At 38.3% G+C, this 22,087-nt stretch overlaps 1 protein-coding gene across 1 annotated transcript; it reads right to left on the bottom strand.

The window, feature by feature from the left end:
• Positions 1 to 596: 596 nt before the first annotated feature.
• LOC142466234 (fetuin-B-like) lies at positions 597 to 21,195 on the bottom strand. The gene is made up of 7 exons (XM_075571170.1): positions 20,881 to 21,195; positions 17,877 to 17,993; positions 16,568 to 16,655; positions 11,770 to 11,936; positions 3,798 to 3,911; positions 2,587 to 2,673; positions 597 to 1,333 (listed from the first exon to the last, which is right to left on the bottom strand). Exons 1-7 carry the CDS (start codon positions 21,082 to 21,084, stop codon positions 671 to 673), a joined length of 1,440 nt encoding a protein of 479 aa, XP_075427285.1. The 5' UTR covers positions 21,085 to 21,195; the 3' UTR covers positions 597 to 670.
• Positions 21,196 to 22,087: the final 892 nt, after the last annotated feature.

Raw genomic sequence — 22,087 nt, 5'->3', positions numbered from 1 at the left:
AAGTACATTTTCGCTTTACATACATGCTCTGGACCCTTTGCGTACGTTAATGCGGGGCATGCCTGTATAAAGTAGAGAAACCTAATTCAGTTGTTTACCTTTCAAGGCTGTGAAGGACTGAAAGAAATATTTTATATTTATAGTGGAGTAATCTTCCCACCCTTCCAATTATAATATGCTTCACTGTTTAATGATCCTGATCTCTATATATACGTACACCTAGCCAAAGCTCCCTATCAATGGAGAATATATAATTTAGGGCAACCTCAACACAAAAACCCATAGCAGAACTAACATGATGTAAACAAATAATAAAATGAAGTGATAATAGGGGGAAGATAATTTATGAGACAAATATTTGCCATTACTGAAACTGAAGGAAACAATAAAGTCTGCACTGACCCAAACAAAGGAGAATTATAGAAATTAAACACCCTCCTTGAAATTAATGGATTAAACTAGCAGAAATTGAGTTCTACATAGAAATATAGAATATGATGACAAATAAGAACTACTTGACCTAAACAAGTCTGCCAATTTACCTAGTAAATTATTAATACTGTAAAAATACAAACACGGGTCAAAGAAACCTGATGTTTAAGTATCAGTATTGTTTATTTGTGTTTTCATAAAATGAACATTTTGGTTGATGTTGAGATGTTTAATAGTATTATGCATGAGGCAACAGTTTTAAAACGTAAGGGATGTTGTGCTTTTCTTTTCCAGGACAGGTTCCCAACTGTGAAGGAGAATCCGGGAAGTCTAGAATTTTAGGTTTGCCATGAGGAAAGAAGGGCCCAGGAATAGGGCAAAGAACTGGAACTACTGGTGGAGGGGGTTGGTGAGAGATTGCAGGAGCTGGTAGAACATCAGTTTCCTTATCAAGATAATACAATTCAACAGACCCTTTAGATTTTTTATTAAATAGTTTCTGGTGAGTATGTTCTTCTGATGAGCTGTCATCATTTTCAGACAAGGTATGGTTTTGATGGTTATGATGATGAGGAGGGTGTTTTTCAGAGGAAGTATGGTTTTGATGGTCATGATGATGAGGGTCATGATGAGGAGGAGGGTGTTTTTCAGAGGAAGTATGGTTTTGATGGTCATGGTGAGGACTAGGAGGAGATTTTGTATGTGATGATGTCTGATTTTGATGGTCATGATGATGGGGATGATTATGTTTATGACCTCTATATGATGGACAATGTTTATGATGATGCTTATGTGTACCAGGTTCATCTTTGTTGTGTCCTGTGGAATCAAGGTTTCCTTGTCCATCTTCAGGTGTATGGCTTGATTTTTCCACTGGATTTTTATGATGTCCATGATGATCCTTAAAAAATATATTACTAATATTACTAATAGGAACATAGAAAATAACATTTGGTAGAAACAAAACAAAGGTTAGATTAATTAGAATCTTTGTTTAGATTTGTTGTCTGTTGTGATAGCTTTTAGGGACAAACATGACATTTTTTCAAAACCTCGAAGGTTTTAGGGTCGTAATTTATATTCCCCATTTAGTGCATTTTTGGCCAAAAATTCCCCATGAACTACCACATCTGAGGATACAAAAATAACTTTTAAAGGAGAACATGTATAAGAGTACACTTGAAGAAGAGACCTCTGAGGTTTTAATAGCTCTGTACACTATAATTTATTCTATGAAGAACTCTCATGTTGGGTTAGGGTTAAGGTTACATTTTCTAAGGGCCATACTCACAATCTACAGTCCTGCTATTCTTCCCCATAATAAATACGGCTACTAGAACTTTTAAATACATGTATTTTTTGGTATGCTTTGAACAAAAATGCATTTCTTACCATAGTTCCATTTTTGGATGTGATAGCTCTTTTTGGTTCAGCATGAATGTCAATCATAGAAATTGTTACAAGGGATCTTTAGGTACCAGAGATATTTTAAATTGTATTTTTATTGGTAGTGTATATTATGTGTATTATTAACAAAATATGCAATAATATTTCTTCATCTAGTACCCTAAATGAAAGGGCCCCCCTGGATTGTGATTACATCATGCCAAAGGATGTGAAGAGTTATGAGCAGTTTGTACAGTAGCAGATTTGGGAGATGTTGTCATCAATTTGAACATGTGAAAGCTCGAGTGCCAATGAACAAAGTTTAGAAAATAGATGAAATAGATTAAAATATTTTCATCTTTCATTGACTTGCATTGGGATGAGCTTCCTTTATCATATAAAATGAGAGAAACTGGATAGGGTAGGCTACAGAAACAGTCCTACCTGTAGCATGTTGCTGTGCCATGCATTTTAAGGTCCAGGAAACACCCCTTACAGCCAGAGGAGGCAGTAACACATTCAGAGACATATTTACTAAGCTGTGCCGAAAGACACCTTCCGACTGTAGAAGACACTTTGCAGCCTACCCACTTGCATGGACCAGAAGATGTCCAGAAGATGTCTACCTGTGGCATATCACTGCTTACTAAATAAAGACTTGAATGTTTTGCTTTGCCTGTGATTATGGAGAGATAGCTATCCTTTCATTTACAAGATATTAAGTTAAAACTGTAAACCTAGCATTGTTACTGAAAATTGGTTAAATACCTTTTGTTCATATATTTCACAGGTCACAGCAACATCTTCTTCATTAGGACGAGTGCTATACACACTACCTTTGCAGAACCCAACATGCTGTAAGAGAAAGGTATAGTCAGTTTTAGCAGAAAAAAATTAGCCACTTTTAACTTGTAAGTTAAAACCACTCTTATTCACAGGTCAATACTATTAAATTTGCAATATTGTATCTATGATTCTTATTCCTCCCTCTTTGCAGTGCGATTGGCATTTATCATGTTTCTTCTTACTGACATGTACTGAAATCCAACCAACAAATCCACAGTGGAGGTGTTCTAGACTGTAGCATGTTGCACAAACTCCCTATTTGTATTCTCATATTGGGTCACACTGAGAAAGAACATCTCACTAACTCCTACAGATGACTAGCTGCAGGCCACTGTTAGAAATCCATTTATTCTATTCAAATGTATGAATGAGAATTTATATCAAGACAATTGTATTGATAATATGTTGTAGGATTTTGACTTTTAATGTAACAAATTGAACTGAATCCTAAGTGAGATCGGATGCATAGCAGATGTTGGTGGTTGACTTGAGTATAGACCTGATAGGAAATCTGAACTGAAGTAGTTTCAATGTTCTTTGTTCTTCACCAAAAGGCAGAAAGGGGGCAGAGATAGTAATCTATAACTACCAGTTACTCTCCGCAAGTCTTTCTCTTTGCCTGAACCCTCTTCAAGCACACACTGCATATACCATCTAATTGGCAGAATGTGAGAGACAAGTTCCTTTGTTCCAGAATTAACATCAGAAGCACATGTTTGCAATCATTGACTAAAACTTTTTTAAGCAAATATTTAAGAATAAATTGACTTTGTCTGCTGTAAAACGATCTTCTGAAGTATTGAATATTTCTAAACAAGAAAAAATAATAAGTGGAAATATTATTATTATTATTATTATTATTATTATTATTATTATTATTATTATATAACAGCCACATATTAAATGAGGTGGACAGCAATTTTGCCTGTACACAGATGGACATTTTGACCTGAAACATAGGTTGCCATCTTGATGAGTAGGGGACACCAGCGGGATTAACCTTTAATGTGCAGTGTCAGGCTGCCACTACCATCACAGCCACCCACCACCATTGCTCTAATTAAGTGCATATTGGCTCTGAACATGCAATAGACAGAGAACCCCATCTGAGTGAGTGCAAATTCTTCACTTACCGCTTCACTGTCTTTTAGGGAATTACAGTTTAAAAGATTAACATCACTCTGTGTTTTCAGGCAGTCAGTTTCCTTTATGGTAAAATCGACAAAATATGAAGGACCAAACACCCACTGTAAAAGAAAACCATGATAACCAGTTAAAGGTACTTGTACAGTTCCCTAGTACAAAAATGAGGCTATATCAGTGCCATGTTTAAGGAGTTAAATCTGTGTATTTGATGCTGTTTTTTATAGATGCTTCTACACTTGTAGACTTTGCAGTAGTTTAAATTTACCGTGCTTCCTATTTATAATTTTCAATTACACTGGTGACACACTTTATTCGAGCTCGGCTAGTCCCACGAATTCGGGTATACCCGGGTGTATTGAGGTTTGTGACTGTTTTCTGCCCGAGTGCATTGGGTTATTTTCCAAGCAGGGATTGAAGCATTTTATTCCCACTGGCTGCAATACTGCACAGTATATATATATATACTGCATTACAATTCATGAATTTATGCCATCTGGTAGACACGCGAAGCATTGCAGCCTATTAAATCCTAATCATTATCATTTAACAGATCAGCCGCCCGTCAGCCAGGCATGAACCCAGGCTGGGAAGGCAAATGCAACGGGGCTTGTCAGAGGTGAGGAGCGGCGCATTCCAGGTATCTGCCAGGTACATACTGGGTATTTGCTCGAATAAAGTGTGTCGGTGCAGTACTGTCATCATACAGAATGATCTCAGTTTTAATATTCTGCTAGTTATACAGTATAGCCGGCTGATATCAAATGAGGCAGTTTTCTCATTTGTATCGCACAGTAACAAGTGCAAAACAAGTGTTACCCACAACAGGATCTTAGATCAAATACTCTCTTATGATAAGATAAATATCTTTGATATTTACAAGTGAATATAAATCCAAAAATGGATCGTGAGTATATTATACAAAATTCAGTGATATATAAATCAAAAAAGTATACTTCGCAGCTCAAACCCTTTCTGGATTATTTTCCAATGTAAACAGTTGTCCAGATATTTGGGGAGCGCAGATGTATGCAAAATAGAGAAACATAAAAATATAGTGCAATATGTTTAAACAGTAATGTGGTCTGTTGATCTTGAAATCCGGTGAAGTGTGTACTCACAAATTCCTCATTCTTTGCATGCGTATCCAAAACAGTGGCAATATTGTATCTTTCATCTGGTCTGTAACTGTTACATACACCTATAATATATATTTTATTTAACTGTGCATGCAATGTCTTGTACCTGTTCACTTATGTAACTGTATTTGTAACCATGTATTATTTATCTTAACTCTATGCCCAGGGCATACTTGAAAACAAGAGGTAACTCTCAATGTATTACTTCCTAGTAAAATATTTTATAAATAAATACATTTATGGTGTCTGTCTCAGATGTTTCTTTATCCCATAAGGTCTGGTCACATCCATTAATAAAGTAAAAAGCTCAACATAGTGTGTACTCGTATAACATTTTTATCTATAGATAATGATAACAATGCACTCACATGGTGTCAAATGTAAACTCGCAATTTGAACAATTAGTGGAGCCCGACCGGTCAGGGTGTATCGGCGTTCTCTCTGCCTTCCTCTGCTCCGCTCGCATTGCTCCTTCACGTCCCTTACTTTCAGATCAAATCTCCTGGCTAGATCTCAGGCGTTTCAGGAAACCGGTAGTTTGGTATCAGACCTGCTAATGTAGGACACAGAATGCCGCGCAACCTACCCGCCCACCTGAGATCCAGCTAGGAGATTTGATCCAGAAGTACGGGACATGAAGGAGCAACGCGAGCTGAGCAGAGGAAGGCAGAGAGACCCTAACCCTAACCCTAATATACCCTGACAGGTTGGGCTCCACTAATTGACCTAAATGCGAGTTTACATTTGACACCATGTGAGTGCATTCTTAGCGTTATCTATTGATAAAAAATGTATACGAGTACACACTATGTTGGGCATTTACTTTATGAATGAAGGTGATCAGACTTTATGGGATATAGAAACATCTGAGACAGACAACATAAAGATACAATATTGCCACTGTTTTGGATACGCATGCAAAGAATGAGGAATTTACGAGTACACACTTCACTGGATTTCAAGATCAACAGACCACATTACTGTTAAAACATATTGCACTATATTTTGTATGTTTTTCTATTTTATATACACATGCCCTCCCCAAATATCAGGACAACGATATCACAGATAAACCTGTCTTAATTACATCGGACCACATACATTGTCTTAGGATTTTGAATTTGAACATTATAGATTCCAAAGCTGAAACAGTATCCAAAATCTATGAATACAGAAAAGAAGAATAAAATAAGTCACATACTGCATGTTTAAAGTAAAGATGTGGGGGAAACCCATATACTACAAAACAACAAATTGGATAACTATTTATGTCAAACGAGACCCAACAGATATACTCTCTTTGAACTTTAACAGATTTAATAACTACAGCTAAGGTACTGAAGGTGTAACCCCTCCCACTACCCACCCAAAAGGCCTAACCACCCAGGTCACTGTGATAAAACATGCACACTATATGGGCATGTGTTGCCACAATGGCAATAAACGAGCTAACTTTAAAAAAAAACTACCACAAAATAAAAAAGATTAAAAAAGTGCAACATTTGCCCCCAAAATACCTTGATTGTCAATGTAATTATATATACCCTCAAAGTGGAATAGATAAACATTTTGCCAGTCTATGGGCATCCTAAAAAAACCACACAAAACAACACAATTAAATAAAATACAATCAATCTGTTTTTTACCTTTGTTGTGTAGAACATTGATCCTCCTCATCCAACAATGACACCTACTCTTGCCCTACAATACAATGATCCTCAGAAGAATAGTGCAAAGACGTCCATGAACCTCAGTAGCTTGAAGAGGAGGGAATGGGTAAGTAGTTCTTTTTTCTTACTTCTTTATTCTCCAACAGGTCCAAGAGATGTTGATGTGACAGCTTCTTGGGATCAAATGAGACATTACAGACCTTATATAAGGCCTGTGGTTTCATGTTTGACTGACAAATGGTACATCCATCATTCTGATTGGTGGATGTACCATGCAATGGCTTGTATTTTTTTTAAGGATGTGACATCATCTTAAAAGGAGGGAAGGAATCCAATCAGGTAGGATATGCTTCCCTCTCTTTAAGATGACATAATTTCAGCAAAAAGAAAATGGAAGCCATCACATGGTACATTCACCAATCAGATTTGTGGATGTACCATGTGATGTCTTTCCTTTTTTGTTGTGATTGGACATCACCAAAATAGTAGGGAAGCAAGACAATCAGGTAGCATGTCTCCCTCCCTTTTTGGTGATGTCACACATCTCATTTGACCCCAAGAAACCATTGGATAAACATCTCCTGTTGGAGAAGAAAAAAGAGAAGAAAGAAGGAAGAGAGAAGAACTACTCATCGAAGACTCTACTTCAAGCAACTCAGGATCACAGACTTCTTATCATCATGCTGTTGAGGATCATTACATCGTGGGGCAAGAGAGGGTGCCGCTGTTGGATGAGGAGGAGGAATGTTCATCCTGACAAAGGTAAGAAACACATTGATTGTATTTTATTTAATTGTGTTTTTTTTTACAATGCCCATTGACTGACAATGTGTATATCTATGTCTCTTTGAGGGTATAGATATGCACATTGACAATCAATGCATTTTTTTGGCATATGTTTTTTTTTTTTTTTTAATGTAATGTATTTTATTTTGTGATTGTTTTGGGCCTGGATTGCCACAATGGCAATAAATGGGGTTATTGGCTACTGAGTATTGTATTGAACTGATATGTCAATGTTATTTTATTGTATATTTCTTTTGTTTTGAAAACAAATGCGCAAACATGCTATTAGCCATTTTTGGCTACTAGTGCTTTTGCCAATTTGTATGTGTGGTGATGGGGATAGGTGCCCCGTGGAGGGTGGTTAGGCCTCCCGGGTGGGTAGTGGAAGTGGTTAACCCCTTAATTTCTATAGCAGTTAATAACCACTAAGTTAATTAAAGGGTTAATGGCCTATACACTGGCGACACACTTTATTCGAGCTCGGCTAGTCCCACGAATTCGGGTATACCCGGGTGTATTGAGGTTTGTGACTGTTTTCTGCCCGAGTGCATTGCGTTATTTTCCAGGCAGGGATTGAAGCATTTTATTCCCACTGGCTGCAATACTGCACAGTATATATATATACTGCATTACAATTCATGAATTTATGCCATCTGGTAGACACGCGAAGCATTGCAGCCTATTAAATCCTAATCATTATCATTTAACAGGTCAGCCGCTCGTCAGCCAGGCATGAACCCAGGCTGGGAAGGCAAACGCAACGGGGCTTGTCAGAGGTGAGGAGCGGCGCATTCCAGGTATCTGCCAGGTACATACTGGGTATTTGCTCGAATAAAGTGTGTCGGTGCAGTAGTTTGTTTTTTAATTTTAATGTTGCTGCCCATGGAGGATGAAGAGGTTGAAGATGAGGATGAGGGTAGCCTTCATCCTGGCAGGGGTAAGTACAACTTAATTTACTACAATATATGCTGGTTGGTAATGATTTATTTTTAATATGCAAATGCGCTATTATTCTGATCTGGATAATAGGGATTTTGTCCATTACTGTACTGTATGTGTTGGGGAGGGGGGGGGGAGTTGTTAGTGGTAGAGGGGGTGGATAGTAGAGTGCCCATTCATTGCCATTGGGGTTATCTTTGCTCCCAGTTAGGACATAGGTAACCACACTGGCAATCAATGGGTGCATTTGATATTAATGGTTGTTGTGTTGTATTTGAATGTTTACTGGGGGTAAAGAGGTGGATGAAGGTAGTATTTGGCCCGTGGTGGGTGTTTAGGCCTACCAGGTGGGTAGCGGGATGGGTTAACCACTTCATTACCGATAAGGTAATGGAGGGTCTAACTCCTCCTGCAACCTTCCTTGTAGGCCTAAACACCCACCCTCTGGCAACTCCAACCTTCACTCACCCCCTCCTCTCCCAACAAACTGGACACAAGTATTTAACCCCTACATTACTTTAGCGCTTAGCCACTAAGGAAATTATATTGCCTGTAAATGTAATTTTATAACATAAGATAGATGCAGGGGGTCTCTGTAGCTGGTTTTAATGTGTGTCAGCTCCAAGGCAACCAGCATTAATCCTATGCAGTAAGAATACATTTTTTCCATCAGATTCACATTGCTGATCCTACCCTTCAGGTAGCGAGATCAGAACCTGTGATTTGCAGCCGCAATGTGAATCTCGGAGCTACGTGAAGAGCTCGATCTGTCCAAAAATGCGAGTTTGATCATTGTTTGAGCTAACAATCTTTTTTTCTGAGCAAGACCATGACCGATCTAGAAGAAGCAGTTTTTAAGCAAGTTTGCTATGAGAGCTTTATGAATAGCTACACATGTAAAATCACTTGAAAAGTGCTCAAAACAGTCAATAAATCACCATCAAAGCAACCTTAAATCACCATCAAAGCTACCTGAATAGGCCCCTTAGTTCACTCATAATATTCCTAGCTGACTCTTTCAATAGGAAAATAGATACAACTTTGTCAGATTAAAGAATGATATATCTGTAACAAGGTAAGGGAGTCTAATCTAGAGATTTTTATATTCTGAATGCAACCATGGATTCTGCTTCGGCAGGAATTAGTGACATATTGCAGTTCAAAACATTTCAATGAGTCAAATGCTGATAAAGGGCCTCATGCAGTTAGCGCAGATAAAAAAATTGCTAGGGTTTTTAAATCGCCATTTTTGATAGCGTTGCTATCACGGTATGCAGAAAGCCTTGAATACCAGTGATAGCAACATTTGCAATCATGGCGAGAAGCCGGTGATGAGAAGACCGTCCCTCTAAAAAGAGCTCCCCGGTGAGTTCTATCTGCTGCAGAGAGAGAGATGCCTCTCCCTGCACAAATCTCAGCCCAAATAAAAAAAATAATTTTGGAATTTTATTACTAGTGTAGATGAGCGGGGGCTCTCCGGAGTAGAACCGCATTGATTTCATGTCCGGGGACACATGCATCCTAAGATACAGGCCCCGTTATGGGGTGCCAGTATCTCCTATGCTTTTGATTCCCACGAACATGTGACAATTTAAATTCATAGGAGATACCAGCATCCCATAACGGGGCCCGTATCTTGGGAAGCAGGGCATTCCTGGACCTCAAATCAATGCAGTTCTCCTCCGGAAACCCCCTGCTACAATGCACTAGTAATAAAATCACAATAAAATTTTTAACACATTTGTTACCGTAGCGGCTATCTGCTATGGTAATGAAGCTCCTTTAATGTAATTTTTATAAATAGTGTGCAGGAGCAGGGGGTCTCCTGAGATAAAGCGCTTTTATTTCAGCCTCAGCAACCACCTGCTTCACGAGTTACAAGCCCTGGTATGATGCATCAGGTACCGATATTTTTAAATCGTCCACATCACAAGACGCGGGACATTTAAATAATGAAGAATATACCGGCAACCCATATCTGGGCCTGTAACTCGGGAAGCTGAGGCTGAAATGAAATGCAGTAACATTTCATAATTGAGTTGGATGACTTTGCGGTACGAAAGCTTCCTGATACCTCTGGATACAGAGGGCCAACACATATAAAGGTAAGTTAAATATTGAATGTATGAAAATGTATTTTTTTCAGATTTTCCGATTGGATATTTTTTTTATGTTTTACATTGCACATTGACTCATAATGTATTAATCTGTACCCATTTAGGGTACAGATAAATACAGATAAATACATTATTAGTCAATGCATTTTTTGGGCAAATGCTTGCTTTGTTTTGTGTGTTCTTTTTTCTATTTGTGATTATTCTGTGGATGTGTTTCTATGTCATTTTGCTGGCTTCTGTTGTATTTTTATTTATTGATTAGCATTTTTAATTAATGATTTCTTGTGTTGGCTCCTTGCTTTTAAGCAATGTGTTGGATAGTTGATTTTATATTTAATTGATTTGTTTGCTACTGTTTGAAATTAATTGATTAGTTGGATACTACTTCTATTTATTTAATTGGTTGGCTACTGTTTTTAATTATTGAATAGTGTTTTTTAGATGTTAATGTTGTTGAGTTTTGGCCTTCATGCTTTTGGAATAGGGTTACCATTGAGTGCTTTAGTGGCTTATCAGGCCCATATTATATCGGTATGATGTACCACTACACCAATCAATAGGTACATGGTGGGTATATTGGCTCCGGGGTGAGTAGCTAGGCCTCCACCCGGGTACACTCGCTACTGTGTGAAATTAAATAAAAGGTTTTTTTGTGGAGGTACAGGGGGTGGGTTATGTATTGGTGCTTAGTGCATATTGTAATGTTTATTGGGGGCAGAGGGGGTGAGTGAAAGGCCAAGTACCCCATTCACTCACCCCCCCTGCCCCCAATAAAGCTGCTGTTGCCCCTTAACCCCTTCATTGCCTTCATTAGGTAATGAAGTTGGCTTTAAATGCATTTTTATTGCATGGGCTTGAAGTCGGGGTCTCTGGTGTTTATATTAATTGAAATCCGCTCCGGAGTCTCCCGGCATCAATCCTATGCTGGAAAAATGCTTTTTTTTTCTAACTGCCGTCTTGCCACTTATCGGCAGCTTCTCACCACCTTCATGCCAACTTTTCCTGGTGAGTTGGAGTTGGAGTGAATTTGGAGAAGACATCGCAATTCAAGTGCAGCGATTAGCTTCGATAATCTAATCGGGGCTACTAGAATAGCACGAGCTTGCTGATTTTTTTTTCCGGCAAAAGTTTTTTGCCAAAAAGTTATCTTATTGCCCACTTATCAGGGCTTACTAAATCGCATTAGGCTTTTTTTGGCGAAAAGTGGTTTATCTCTGCTTACTGCATGAGGTCCAAAGTGTACTATTGCTGTACTATTTTTTGCCATTAAATTTAACATGAGAATCTAGTTGAAATTAATTGTTAGTTTACCTGCATTGAAACTCTTTCTATATGATCAATCTTGAAATATCTCATCTGGTTGCTCTTTTTGTTGTATTCGTTAAGAAGTTGGTCTGCCTTCTTTCTGATTTCAGGTGTGACTTCTTTTATTCTGGTAGGACAGTCAGGGCACATTTTCACAATTAACCTGGAAGGAACTGTTACCAAAAGAGTTATACATCTGACATAATCATAGGGTTATTCATTAAACTGTGGTAGTGCTGATTGGGGCACAATCGCTCAGAAACTACAACTGATTTCAATAGTATTTTCCGTGCAATAGTGCATTATTTGGCATATCACTGTTCAATAAATAACCCCCTCGGTTTTGGTTAAAAATTATTTTAATATCTACTAGTAATATATACAATATCTTTCCATAATGGAAGTCTACCATAATCCGTTCTTACACTGAAGATAATGGATTAATGTTATTATGAGTAAAGTGAATATACTATCCTTTTAGTCCATTTCATTTCCCTAATGTTTGTGACATCACTGAGAGAGAGGAGTTAATCCTGTAATATAAAAATACTTCCCATCCCTTTCATCTCAGTTGTTGTTGTGTTGTTTTGTTTTAGAGTTAGCAGTTCAAAGTTCAAGTTAATGTTTCTATTTTATTATGTTTGAATATATTTTTTTTAATGAGCTCAGGTTAGTTTAGTGTGATTGAACTTTAAGATAGGAAGCTATATACTATCTGAAGACAGGGTAGTCCCAGAAAACAGAACAGCAGTGAAGTGCCTGCCTTGTAAATGAGATAATGCAAGGAGCACCATAAGTTCAACTCTATAAAGGAGTCATATCGGTCAGCAAGGTAACTGACAAAGAATTTCTACATTCAGCTACAGAGTTACATTTAATGACAAATCTTAGCTTAGTTTTGAAAGCTTCATTTAAGTTAAACATTGAGGTGTCATGCAGATCTAATTTTAAAAGAACTCACTATGGGATTGATTATTGTAACTTAGATAAAAGCAATACCGAACTACATACTGTATAGCCCACACATGGATTGTATGGATTTTCTTGTATGTTTGTTGTGCTGTTAAAAAATACCAGTTATAAATAAAAAAAAAGTTCCATCCTCCTATTAATTGCAAGACATTAACATTGCCCGGCCTGTAATAGAAACTAAAGCTAAAGGAAAGAGATGATATATAATATTGAATAAGGAAGCTACTGTAAGTGAAGTATTACTGCAGCTGAGTAGGTGTTTCAAACATGTCTTCTTACTCCAGTTGCTGAATAAACAATACTTAGAGGCGTATTCTAGTAGCTTCAACGAGTTTGCTGCTATCTCACACGGTTTGGCTTGTTCCCATCAAATGGTTTTTCAGATGCGTTATCACCGTACTCAGAAAGAATCTGAAGACCTCTCAAACAATGCGATAGGAAAATTCCCAAACCGTATGGGACAGCAGCGATGAGATCTCATTCAAAGTTCTACCCCGTCGATATGGCCCAGCTACACAAAGAGAGACATCTCTCCCTGCACATATCTCGCAAGCGATCGCACAGTTTAATTTTTTTTTTAATACTAGTACAGGTGAGCAAGGGGTCTCCGGAGCAGAACCGCATTGATTTAAGTTCCAGAAATCCCCTGCTTTCCGAGATACAGGCCCCGGTATGGGGTGCCAGTATCTCCTATGCATTTAGATGTCCCAGTCAAGTGACATTGCATTGCATTGGGGATACCGGCACCCCATAACACGGGCTGTATCTTGGAAAGCAGGGGGTCCCCAGACCTGAAATCAATGCGGTTCTGCTCCGGATTCCCCCTGCTCAGGCACACTAGTATTAAAATAAAACAGCTTCATTACCTTAGTGGATAGCGGCTAAGGCAATGAAGGGGTTAAACTTGAATATCCTTTTTATTGGGAGCAGAGGGGTGGATGAACGACCCAGGGTGGGTGCTTAGGTCTGCCTGGAAAGTTGCAGGAGGAGTTAACCCTTTTACTACCATAGCAGTGGGAACCCCTATGGTAACAAAGGGGTTAACCAGTCCTTCTACCCATGCGGTAAGCCTCAATATCCACCCTTGGAGCAATTACCCCCTACATCCAATCCCTCTACCCCAAATAAACATAAATAAAAACAACAACTCTAATACCCACTTCCTCTACCTCCAACAATTCCCCCCCCCCAGCTCATACAGTACAGTAATGGGCAATATTACTATTATCCAGATATGGATAATAGCTCATTTGCCCATTCTAAACAAAACATTAGCCAGCCAGCATAAATAAAGTAAATACAACTTGCACTTACCCCTGCCAGGATGAAGCTCATCCTCATAATCACCCTCCGTGTCCATGTCTTCCGTTGGCAGATACAGAATAATAAAAAATACAATCTAATAACCCCTAACCCCTTAATCACCTTAGCGGTTAATAACCGCTGTAGTATTCAAGGGGTTAGCTCCCTCCCCCGCTACTCACCCGGGAGGCCTAACCACCCACCCCGGGGCCACTATTCTCACTCTCTACCAATTGATTGGCACAGTGGTACATCATGCCCATATAACATGGGCATGATAAGCCACTATAGCAGTCAATGGACAACCTAATAAAAATCAACAGGCCCAAAAATACACAATTATAAAAACAAAAACCCAAGCACCACAAGAATATAAGAACTAAAAAGCCTAAAAAACAGAACAATTAAGGAAATTAAACCCCTAACCAAACCTAAAATGTAATAAAAACAAGCCCTACAAATACCTAACAATTTAGTCAAAACAATAAACAGAAATAGAAAAAATAACAATTAATTCAAATCAAGCACTTGCCAAAAAATGCATTGTCTGTCACTGCATTTATTTGTACTCTAAAGGGCCACAGATAAATACATTATCAGTGAATGGGCAAGTAAAAACATAAAAAGAACAAAATACAATAAAAAATACCTGAAAAAAGAAAATTACATACATTCAAAAAATTTCTTACCATTAAAGTCTTAATCTTCCGAATCCCAGCATAGGGAAGCTCTCAACCAAAGACATCATCCTCCTCAATCCGCCGCCATCTTTGATGATCAGCATCAGGTAAAAAAATCTTCTTTCTTCAATCTTCTTTCATCTTCTTCCATCGTCTTCTTGCAATATTTCCTTCTTTTCTTTAATCTTCTTTACTTGTAATCCAATGTACCCCATGTTAAATCCAAAACGGATGTTGATTCGTCCACATCTTATACTAAAATGAGACGGAACAGACCTTATATAAGTTCTGCAACGTCACATTTTATGGTCAGATGATACAGGTCCTGTGCAATTGGACACTGTAACATGTGACCGGCTATTACATTTTTATTAAGGATGTGAGGTCATCTCCAAGGCTAGTACGTCACATCCTTAAAACCACATGGATTTAATAAAATCCCATTGGTTCCTGTACCATGTGATATGTTCCATTTTTTAAAAGGATGTGACATCATGTAACTTAAAGTGATGTCACATCCTTTTTTAAAAAGGAACATATCACAAGATACATGAACCAATGGGATTGTCTTCAATCCCATTTGCTGTAGTACCATGTGATGTCAGTCCCTTGGAGATAAAGTCACATCTTTAAAAAAAAATTAAAAGCTGGTCATATGTTACAGCATCCAATTGGATTGAACCTGTACCATCTGATCGTAAAATGTGATGTCACAGGCCTTATGTAAGGCTTGTTCTGTCTCATTTTAGCTTAAGATGCCGATGAGTCAACATCCGTTTTGAATTTAACTTAGGGTACATTGGATAACAAGTAAAGAAGATTAAAGAAAAGAAAGAAATAATGCAAGAAGAAAATGGAAGAAGATGAAAGACGATGGAAGAAAGAAGATTTTTTACCTGATGCTGATCATCGCGGTGGATTGCGGAAGATGACATCTTTGCTCGAGAGCTTCCTGATATGCTGGATTCTGAGGGTGAAACTTCTAAAAGTAAGAAAAATATTGAATGTATGTAAATTTCTTTTTTCATGTTTTTTATTGTATTTTTTTTTAATGTTTTTGCTTGCCCATTCACTGCTAATGTATTTATTATGCTAAGGTATTGAAGCTGCCTGTAAATGCATTTTTCCTGCATTGGATTGATGCCTGCGGTCTCCAGTGCGGATATTAATACGTATCAGCTCCGGAGACACCTGGCATCAATCCTATGCAGGAAAAAGCATTTTTTTTCTAAGTTCCTCTCTTGCAACCCTTCTCACCAGCTTCATCCCAGCTTTTGCTGGCGAGAAGAATCTAGGATCAAATCGCAATTATAGAGCGCCGATGAGATTATCGAGGTTAATAGAATTGCACGATTTGATCAAAATTGCGAGTTTGGGCTTATCGCTGTCTTCTGTGCGATGTGTTTGGCTGGGAGCCAGAAATTGCCAAAAAATGCTTTCCCCGCGCACGATTTCACCAACTCATCGAGGCTTTCTGAATAGCGACTTTGCGAAATTTTGTGAGAACAGCTTAAAGACTCAATGAGTTGGTTATCAAAATTTGTAGAATGAGGCCCTTAGATTGTCATTTTTTTAGTGATATCCTTTATGTTATCATTTACGTGCTACACTTATCACCATTAGTCATATTATTTTCCCTGCATTGTATTTTTATAAAGCACTGCATACACTGTTGGCTCTCTATAAATAAATATATACATTACATTACAAGAAAACACTTGCAAGTGTTTGAAGGTCATTTTTATGGCATAACTTTTGTAAATCAATTCTTTCCCTCCTTGTGCTCATATGTGTTGTCTCTTTTTAACCATCACAGTTGCCGCTTCATCCTTTCCCCCCTCACTCTGTACCTGGACTAATAGTGCAGTTGTAGCTGAACAGCTTCAGTATCCTCCATGGCTTGGCTATGTAAATAATGGCTTTACACTGTCCAAATACCTGTGACAGAAAAAAATATTAATTATATTTGAATAAATCTGTGAATGTTGTCATCAGTATGCTTTATAATTACCATACTCTGTTAGGTGGAGAGTGTTTGTCGCCTTTTTACTCTCCATAACTTGTTTTATGGTATTTAACCCCAACCATTTTTCCAATGCAAGATCAGCAATTACTCTCACACTAATGAGACTCAAAGGTCGAAACAGTTGTCTGAGAGTAGGTTTACTGGTGCTGCACTTCTTTGACTTAGGCTTTGTTTTAAAAGTTCTGTGCAACAGAACACTTAAACTTAAATGGAGCCATGTTAAAGTGGATAAGAACCAAAAAGTGAAGTACTATGAGTGCTCATTTGCATGTTATTACCCAGAATCCGTGGCTACAGTGGGAGCACTGTATGCTATGTGATTATTGGTCAAGCAGTTTGGAGACCTGTCTGGGATGTAAATGTGTTCATATCGCTCTTTATCAATACTATAATCTGGTGTAACTTTTTTAACTCATCATCATTTTCTTTTAGAGCTGTCAATTTATTGAATCTGACACATTCAATAAGTAATTTTTCTCACAGAATGTGTTTCTCATTAAGGGAGATAGTTTGTTAGATGCCACTATGGCTGAGATTCTGAAAGCTGGGAGATTGCCATTTTGTGCGATCTGACATGAAAAGCTCCATTGATGTAAATGGGGCTTTCTGTGTCAGATCGCACGGAGTGACAATCTCACAGCTTTCAGAATCTCTGCCTAATGTATGAATCAACTGGAAACTGGGTCAATGTTCGAAAGGTAGGTTCAAATTCTGTCAATTGTGTAATTATGACTCTGTCACTTTACATTAATTTTTCAAGGTGATTTGCTGCAATTTTGCTCCCCTTGTGCTAATGAGCACAAGGGAGTAGCTATAGGAAGAGAGAGTTCTTGCAATATTTTAATGAGATGTATCAAAATGTACACCTATATCTGTTGCAATTTTCCTATCTCTGCTTCAAATAAATCCACCAGGTCAGTAGTGGTGGTAACCTATGCTCCTGGGAGATCTACAGCATATGTAAGGAAGAAAACTAACAAGCTTTTCAAACTGACGTGCATGCATAACTTCCTGTGTTGTTTGTAAATGGTATGTAGTGATCTTCTTATAATTAAGTTTATATTGGAAAGAAAGAATATCCAATTAAAAGACATTCAATAGTAAAGACTGCTATTTGCTTTCAAAGCACTTGCATTTTGATGTAAGGACATTGGAATACTACAGTTTGTCCATGATTTCCTGCTTAGGATTGAGCATTCTGTCTCCAGGACATCAAGAGTTAGGTAATAAACGGTGCCTCCGCGCTGAAGCTGTAACAGAAATAAGACCATAGCAAGTTAAGAAGAGGAATGGATTGTAACATCAATGTACTGTAATGCAGATTAATAATATACATTATCTACTAAATGTCTGTGTAAGCATAGACTTTCTTGTAGTAATAATGGCAAAGCAATGTAGGAAAGCTGTTTTACATAGGGCTATCATATGACCTGGCTCAAGATGAATCCCTTCTCTCCAGCGGACCTTGCTTCAACCCGTTCAGGGAGAAGAGAGATGAAGAGAAGGGGTTTTCAGGATACATGTTGCAGTAGCATGCTTGAAAGATTAGAGGAGTACACAAGTGTTGAGAGAGGCTGAAGATGTGAGTTAAGATAGGATTTATAGTGGGGGATAGGGAGAGGAGATGTGAAGGAATGGGGTCAAGTGAGAAAGTTGAATGAGGTGAGGAGGGGAGAATTTGGAGACCTCCACTGTTACTGGAGAGGAGAATTTCAGGAGTGCTTTGGGAGCATGGAGAGGGTTTGTTGTTGTGGATAGGGATTGACAGAACATTTTTGGAGGTAGCAGTTGTGCTAGTGTGCTAAGGTTGGGGCCAAAGATGATGAGTGCTGTGAGTGGGAGCAAGAGCAGCTTAGTCTAGGGTTGATGAGAAGATATTGTTGTAGGTGGATATTTCTAGTGAGGACAGTGGTTAGAGAGTTGTAGAATTGGACTGGGTCTAGAATGAGCAGGTTACGTGGAGTGTGTGAGGAGATAGGAATAGTGAGGATTGCAAAAGGTAGAGTGAGGTCGAAAGAAAGCAGGTGATAATCAGAGAAAGTGTAGAGTACAGTATGTTGGAAAAGTGAAATATAGAGCAAAGATGAAAGAATACAAGGTCAATGGAGTTTCTATAATGATAGGTGGAAGAGTTGATCCACTGAGAGACTAAAAGAGGTTAGTGAGAGTAGGTGTTAGGCAGCAGAGTCTTTGGAATTGCTACTAAGTCTGATAAAATCACCTAAAATGAAGGTAGGGATGCCAGAGGAAAAGAAATATTTGAACTAGGCAGCAAAGTTACTGCACCGACACACTTTATTCGAGCAAATACCCAGTATGTACCTGGCAGATACCTGGAATGCGCCGCTCCTCACCTCTGACAAGCCCCGTTGCATTTGCCTTCCCAGCCTGGGTTCATGCCTGGCTGACGGGCGGCTGATCTGTTAAATGATAATGATTAGGATTTAATAGGCTGCAATGCTTCGCGTGTCTACCAGATGGCATAAATTCATGAATTGTAATGCAGTATATATATATATACTGTGCAGTATTGCAGCCAGCGGGAATAAAATGCTTCAATCCCTGCTTGGAAAATACCTCAATGCACTCGGGCAGAAAACAGTCATAAACCTCAATACACCCGGGTATACCCGAATTCGTGGGACTAGCCGAGCTCGAATAAAGTGTGTCGCCAGTGTATGAAGAAACTGGGTAGTTGGCCCAAGTGGCGGTAAAGGAGAGAAAAGACAGATAGCGTGAACTTGGAAAGTTGAGAACGAGGGAGATTATCAGGGAGGATATGGCTTTAAATGTGCATCTAGGAGAGCACAGGATACCTACTCCTGTACCATATCTGTTTCCTGACCTAGAGTTATGGCTAAAGGAAAGACTTCAATATCATAGAGCATTAGGGAAGGCAGAATGCTGCTTTGCTGCGATACTTGTGTTAATCTAAGAGACGTTTCGGTGGACTCTGCTGGCTAGAGAGGAGCTGCTTACTACATATTGGCAGCAGCATCTCTCTTCCCCCATCTCCTCTCCAGTGCAACCCAGATTTCAGGGTCTGATAGATGGATGGGTGTAAGGGCACCTTCAGGTAAGACCTACTGTACTTAACCTAATGTTAACCTGAATAGGCTTAAGTGAATGTGGGATGTTAGAGGGAATGCCTCTTGGGCAGATTATTAGCACTGACAAATGTGATCATACAAAATGAATGGACTAAAACTGGGCTAAAAATGTTATTCCCTTTAGTGAATAAGTGTTACTATTAATCTAACATTCATTTTGGTTAATGTTAAATAGCCTAGCTTAGTTTCAGAGTCTCTTGCATGCAATTTGTAATATACTGTCTTAGCAAGCGCAAAACCCAAACATGATGTGTGTGGTGTGTGTGGTATACATTTGATAACAAACCCAGTAGCACTCCAAATGAAACAAATATATAGATCGATATATACAATCTAGTGGGTTTGCGTTTTGAGCTTGCTAAGAATATTTACTGCATGACTCAATGGAAATTGGTAACAATTTTGGGAGGTCTTATGACCCATTCTCTTTAGTTTAAGCTCGCCCATCCCACTTAATCAGTGGGCCCTGGAACATACATATGAATGAATAGCTTATTAAGAGATCTATTCCCTCCAGGGGAGGGGTGGAGATGTACAGGTATCTGATGTAACTGTTGCTGCTACGGATATATATAGCACAATATGTTTTTTTGCACTTCCTTTTTTAAAGATTTTTTTAACAATAATTACTAGGGCGCTTCTGCTTTTTGGCCTGTTTTAACTGTACTGTAGCTCATATATAATACAGATAGCGCTTCTTAAATTTTAACGTTTAGGCACCAAAAACACGTCACGCACCTCACGCTGTTGGCTGCAACATTTTGTTTACTCATCTTTCTACTCAGTGGATGAAATACTTGAAACGATATAACATTAGTAGTGTCAAACCTACTGAATTGTGTTTATTGTGATGTTGTAGACCTGAAATAGTTTGGCCAAAGTATTGCACTAAATTAAACATAGTTATGAAGAATGAATATAGATAAAATACATAGTAATGTACTAAATAATGTCATGTTGGATGTAGCATTGGGGCCTTTTTGTTTCTTGCAATGTGCAATAGCAGTGCCCTGGGATTAGCACTTACCTCTGGTTGCTGATATGCATCAACAACACGTAAGAGGCTAAAGATAAAGCCTTCATCTCGTGCCTCATTGATTAAGTTCAGAGCCACACCTGCTTCGAATTCTGTAGCATTGCAGTCTACTGGGTATAAGTTGGGGAATGACTGGACTTGGGCATTGCAGAGTGATGCCAGCACAAACAAGAGAAATGAAGAGAACTGTTCCATTTTGATGGAGCAGCTGAAATTGGGTCACCTGCTCTGTGAACTATGCAGCAATAATGGGACAAGGATCAGCGTAACCTCGATAGACCTCACAGCAACTCCCAAAGCATCTGATTTATACACGCTAGCTGTTTAACTATAGCAATTCCCTTGACCTTATTGTTACAGAAGTACAAATAAAAGGTAAATGATTGCTAGTTGGTTAGTGAGCCAAACTGTGTCTCTGTAGGTTACTGAAATGTTGCATTTCACAATTTATCATGACTTCCTAACAAGCACCTGCAAAAAATAACAATCTGTTGTAATATCTGTGGCATTTATAATTGCACTTCTGAAGCCTACATATTTAAAAAAAAAAAAACAAGCATATCTTAAATCATGAAACATGTCAGCAGTGCTGTTGAATTCAGTTTGGTTGAGCTCTTTGACTTCACAGAAACTCTGGCGTATTTTACGACATTCTGCTGAGGGTGAAGATTTGCTTCATTAGATGGGTGCAAATAAATGTCCCACCTTTCAATATATATAAAATAGTCCACAGTTCGGTTATTTTCCCAATTTATACAGAGACAATAGAGAACATGTTTTGCAGCAACATTTCCGTCAGTTACATCAGGTTTTCAGGCATATAGAATTTTGTTATTGAGAGGAGAAACCATACTGTAGCTTGGTTGTTGTTAGCTTAGTGATTTGAAATGATTATGAAGTCTATAAATTCAAATACACTCTTTATAAATTTTAGCGATCCCTGTTTTTCTCACAGTCAGCCCTATTTATAAAATATTTTACCAGGAAGTAATACATTGAGAGTTACCTCTCGTTTATCTTCTTAGTCAATCATGAACATTAGAACAATTTCTTCATTTAGCAATATTTACTTTGATTTACACAACCCTCTTTGTTCAGTCACTAAATAACTATAGGATTAACAATGTTCCTTATATTTTAAGACTACTCTCTATTGTATTGTCTTTCTAACTATTTAACTAAACTTTGATTCCAACCT

This window comes from Ascaphus truei, chromosome 14 (genome assembly GCF_040206685.1).
Source record: "Ascaphus truei isolate aAscTru1 chromosome 14, aAscTru1.hap1, whole genome shotgun sequence".
NCBI lineage: Eukaryota > Metazoa > Chordata > Amphibia > Anura > Ascaphidae > Ascaphus > Ascaphus truei.
Note: the sequence above shows the minus strand (reverse complement) of the source record. Positions and strands in the feature narration are given on the sequence as shown.